At 37.0% G+C, this 5,169-nt stretch overlaps 1 protein-coding gene across 1 annotated transcript; it reads left to right on the top strand.

Annotated features, from left to right (window-relative positions):
- Positions 1 to 1,085: 1,085 nt before the first annotated feature.
- Positions 1,086 to 4,898, top strand: LOC109915616 (complement C1q tumor necrosis factor-related protein 1-like; the record flags this gene model as incomplete). The annotated part of the gene is made up of 2 exons (XM_048594031.1): positions 1,086 to 1,101; positions 3,699 to 4,898. Coding segments are annotated over 2 exons (567 nt in total), but the record flags the coding sequence as incomplete, so codon positions are not given.
- Between the last annotated feature and the right edge of the window lie 271 nt (positions 4,899 to 5,169).

The following is a 5,169-nucleotide window of genomic DNA, read 5'->3' as shown; positions in this document are numbered from 1 at the left end:
AGATGGGCATTCCTATAGACAACCCTAGGTTCCCTCAGTCTGTTAATAATTATTGTAATCTCTAGGCCTTGGGATCTTTCTAAGTTGCATTCCAAAGTTACTGGCTGTTCTCTTTTGGTCATCTCCCTGGCTTGCTTATCTCTGAGGACTGTTTGAATTCTATTGTTCATTGTACTTGCTATCTCTATCAAATTTCATTACTTCTTTTGATATAAAAGATAATTGATTCAGTTATCAAATTCATAATATTAAAATTTTGTAATTACTCCTACTGTAAACACTCTTTAGCTAATGAGCTAAGATACGACAGGCCTCGCTTTTAATTTTTTCCCTTATTACTTTCATTATAAAGTTCTATAATTACGGTGAAATCTATCTCTGTGATTATTTAAAGAATCTTTAACGAGAATCTATTAATATTGTAAATAATTTCAAAGAAACAGTTAATTTCTGAGAGATAACTTTAGCTGCTGCTTTTATGGCTGGACATCATCTTTCCCTTAATGAGACTGGAATTAATTACTAGTAGTTTAATGATCTTTCAAGGTATTTTTATGAGTTACAATTCCATTATTTCTTCTATGACTGTTACAAATCTTCAAATTGTTTATCCTTGAATATTTCTTGTAACTTGTTTTTAGACAATACTGTCTTTTGCCTCAGAATAACCCCCTTCTCAAAGGTATTATTGTTTTTCACTTAAATGCTGAAGTAGGCTTTTTAAATTTTGGCCATTTTGTGTATCTTAAAAACAGGCAATTCAAGCAGGCTTTTCATTAAATTATGGCCATTTTGTACCTCTTAAAAATAACAGCAGCTCCAACAAGCTTTCTTATAAATCTTGGTTACTTGCCAATTTTTTTCCATTATAACTTCTAGTTGAAGTTGCCAAAGTAAAATTCTCACACTCTAGTTACACTCGGCTGCATTTCTCCTGGGCACTACTCCCTCAACAGTGCCACTTGCTCAATAAATGATTGTTATCTTATTATCTTAGCTTCCTTGCCCAGCCTGTTGATTTACATTTTTATTCACACATATGTTGGAGCCAGAAAGAATGAAAACTGGATGAACTAAACCTAAAGGAACAGACATACGCAGGTGAGCATGGGAGACAAGAGTGAAGGAGGCACAGGGTGGTGATAAATCACTAAAGAAAAGTAAAGAAGAGGAGAGGGAGAAGTGAAGCAGTAGGTAGATAAGGAGAGAGATAGAAATATGGAAAGCTACCAGATAGAGACACAGAGAGAGTGAAGGACATTGGCATAAAACCTCAAGAGAAAGAATTAATTGAAAGAGCTGTTGATAAGACAAATCAAACGTAGGGTAGCAGATAGCAGACAGGTCGACTGTATTGGAGGTGAACAATGTGTGGAACTGGGGTCTGAAATATGATAGCAATAGATCAAGGAAAGTCAACTCATTGCAGTTTAGAAGAATGAGAGGCAACCTTTTTTGAAATATACAAGTTTCTTAGGGGGCTTGATGGGGTAGATGTGGAGAGGTTGTTTCCCTTTGCAGGGGAATCTAAGACCAGAGGGAATAATCTTGGAGTAAGTGGTCACCTTTGTTGAAGAGATGAAGAGGATTTTTTTTTTCTGAGACCGTAGTGAATCTGTGGAATTCTTTATTGCAGGGGGCTGTCAAGGCTGAATCATTAAGTATATTCAAGGCTGAGATACACAAACATTTAATTGTTAAGGAAACTGAGGGTTTTGGGGAAAAAGCAGCAAAGTGAATGCTGGAGTAGACTTGTTGGGTCAAATGGTCTACTTCTGCTCTTACAGCTTATGGTCTTAAGATCTATTAAATCAATGAAGAAAACACAACAATATAATGAAAAATGAAGGTCAGTTCAAGTCATTACAGGTGGAATATATTTTGTACTTTATCCTTTAACTGGGAATGGGGAGATCAATGATTCAACTTAACGTACGAACATAGGAAATAGGAGGAGGAGAAAATGCTATGACCTGTCAAGCTTGTTCTGCTTTTCGGTATGATCATAGTTGATCTTGAGCTTCAACTCTTTAAGCCTTTGAGTGAAGAAATTTCTCCCTATCTCAGTCCTAAATGATTGATTCCTCTTTTGGAAATGTTGCCCCCTTGTGCTTGTTTCTCCAGCCAGAGAACAACCTTCTAGTATCTAACCAGTGTCAAGTTCTACCATAATCTTAAATGTTTCAATGAGATGATCTCTCATTCTGCTAACTTACAGAGAGTATAAACCCAGCCTCTAGGACAATTTTCTCATTCCAGAAACCAATCTAGTGAACTTTTGCTGTGGTGCTTCCAACGCAATTATATCCTTACTTAGATATTCATGTCAAAACTGCACACAGTATTCTAAGTGTGGTTTCATGAAATCCCCATGTAATTATAGCAAGACTATTATTGTATTGTAATTCCCTTGTAATAAAGGCTAACATGCTATTTGCTTTCCAAATTGCTGCTAACATTTTGCATTCCTTGTACAACTGTATTCAGGTCTCTCAATAACATGCACATGAACAGGTTTCATGTTTTTTAAAAATAACTATCAGCTTTTCTGCTCTTAGGACCAATGTGAATAACTTCATATTTCCTCTCATGATACTCCATCCATCATATTATTGTCCAATCACTTAACCTAGCTATGTCTATTGTAGTCTCTTTGTGTTTGCATGGCTTACATTCCACTTAACTTTGGATTGTTAGCAGACCTAGGTACGTATTCTTTGTCTCTTCATTTGAGTAAGGAATATACTGAAGTTTGTAAGTACCTGAAGCTCCAGCTCCGATCCTTGTTACGTTCCACTCGTCATGCCTTAATTGGCAAAGTCCAATTTATCCAGGTAACAAAGTGTAGAGCTGGATGAACACAGCAGGCCAAGCAGCATCATAGGAGCAGGAAGGCTGACGTTTCGGGCCTAGACCCTTCATCAGAAAATTTATCCATATGCTTTGTTTTCTATTTATCAACATCTCCTCTATCAATGCTAAAAGATCACTTCCAACACCATTAGCCCTTATCTTATGTATTAACATTTTGTGTGATACCTTATTAAATGCCTTTTGGAAATTCAAATATATTTCATCTACTGGTTCCCATTTATCTACCCTTCTATTTATATGCTGAAAAAAACTCTAATAAATTTGTCAAACAGGATTTCCCTTTCATTAGATATATTCATTAGATATGTTCTAATCGTACTTTATATCATTTTTCATCGATTAAAAACCAGATTATTCATTGAGAATACAGATCTCATCTGGTTAACTAGTAAACATCACAAATGAAGTTAGGTAAGCTGGTGTGATGTATAGAGTCAATACCCATAACAAACAAACGTGAATGTGTAGAAAAATGATTAATAGAAATGGTTTGTAGGAAACCACAAGGACATTTGTTATAACAAAATCATTGGCTCCTACGATGTTTTACACTTGTCACATGAATGGAAATGAAGATATGTCATGCTCTGTGAGTTGGTGTGTGTGATGTTTCTACTATTTTTATTATTAACAACCATTGTTCATATATTACAGAAGGAAATTTGTCTTAAACCTCATTCTTGTTACATTTAATCTTGGATTTTTGGTTCCATTGCTAGTTGTACTGTCCCCATTCATCTTAAACTTGTGGAAAAGAATACAGTTAGGTAGATACTGACAGGCTGTGACAATTAACTTTTTTTTAAACATCGTGTTTTTTTCAGGTGAGAAGGGTGACAAAGGGCCACGTGGAACTTATGGCAAAGATGGAAAAACGGGACACCCTGGACTCCGTGGTCCGGCAGGCGCCAAAGGTGCAAAGGGGAATACAGGACGGTTTGGAGAGCCATGTAAAATGTATTATGCAGCTTTCTCTGTTGGCCGAAAGAAAGAACTACACAGTAACAATTACTACCAGACATTGGTGTTTGATACTGTATATGTCAATCTATATGATCAATTTAATATGTTCACAAGCAGATTTTACTGCTCCATCCCAGGTATTTACCACTTTAGCTTAAATGTACACACCTGGAATCAGAAGGAAACCTATATGCACATCATGAAGAATGAGCAGGAGGTTGTCATTCTCTATGCTCAGCCCAGCGATCGCAGCATCATGCAAAGTCAGAGCATTATGATGGATCTGAAACAGAATGATGAAGTCTGGATTCGTTTGTTTAAGGGAGAACGGGAGAATGCCATCTTCAGCGATGGCTTTGATACGTACATCACCTTTAATGGCTACCTGATTAAACCAAACAGTGAGAATTGAATAAATAATTAAATCAGTAACACTTCAATGAATAGAGGTCTGTCATTCGAAAGCAATAAGGAAGCTTACAAAAGGGAAACTCCAGCTTTCTGTTATAAAAGTTGTTTTATGTCTCTTATCTTGATTTTTATTGCAGCTAAAATCATTTTTGTTACTTATTGTATTCTTTTTACTCAGCCTTTCCAAAACACAGAAATCTATACCTGTTTTTGTGGCTTGCTTTCATTCCATGGTGCTATAATAGGCACTGTCAGTCTTATCACTTTGTGCAGTTTTGTTCATTCAGAGAAAGCGGTGAAGATTCCGATCTCCCTTGTAATGTAGAAAGCAAGAATGCTGTTTTCTGTGGCTGATATTAAAGTCTCTAAGTATGGGGAATGTCAACAATCAAACAGGCTGCTTTTATAACCTGTATATGTACATCCAATTTATATTCTGTTATCAAACTATCACGTAACTAGGTGGAAGTGAGTTATCGTCCATCATTATCTGAGTTCATATAAATAAGATTGTTAAGATTTTATTTTATGGGATGAAATCACCACAACAAAATCAAAGCCTCCACTTTGTTCTTATCTTGAGGGGCAACTTTAGTATAACCTGTGGGTCCAGATTTAATAAGAGATAACAAGGTGTAGAGCTGGATGAACACAGCAGGCCAAACAGCATCAGAGGAGCAGGAAGGCTGACGTTTCGGGCCTAGACCCTTCTTCAGAAATGGGGGAGGGGAAGGGGGTTCTGAAATAAATAGGGAGAGAGGGGGAAGCTGATAGAAGATGGATAGAGGAGAAGATAGGTGGAGAGGAGACAGACCGGTCAAAGAAGCGGGGATGGAGTCAGTAAAGGTGAGTGTAGGTGGGGAGTTAGGGAGGAGATAGGTCAGTCCAGGGAGGACGGACAGGTCAAGGGGGCGGGATGAG

The sequence above is a fragment of the Rhincodon typus genome, unplaced genomic scaffold, assembly GCF_021869965.1.
Source record: "Rhincodon typus isolate 14 unplaced genomic scaffold, sRhiTyp1.1 hic_rhity00005334, whole genome shotgun sequence".
Taxonomy (NCBI): Eukaryota; Metazoa; Chordata; class Chondrichthyes; order Orectolobiformes; family Rhincodontidae; genus Rhincodon; species Rhincodon typus.
The sequence above is the reverse complement of the archived record's forward strand: the minus strand, read 5'-3'. Positions and strand labels throughout refer to the sequence as shown.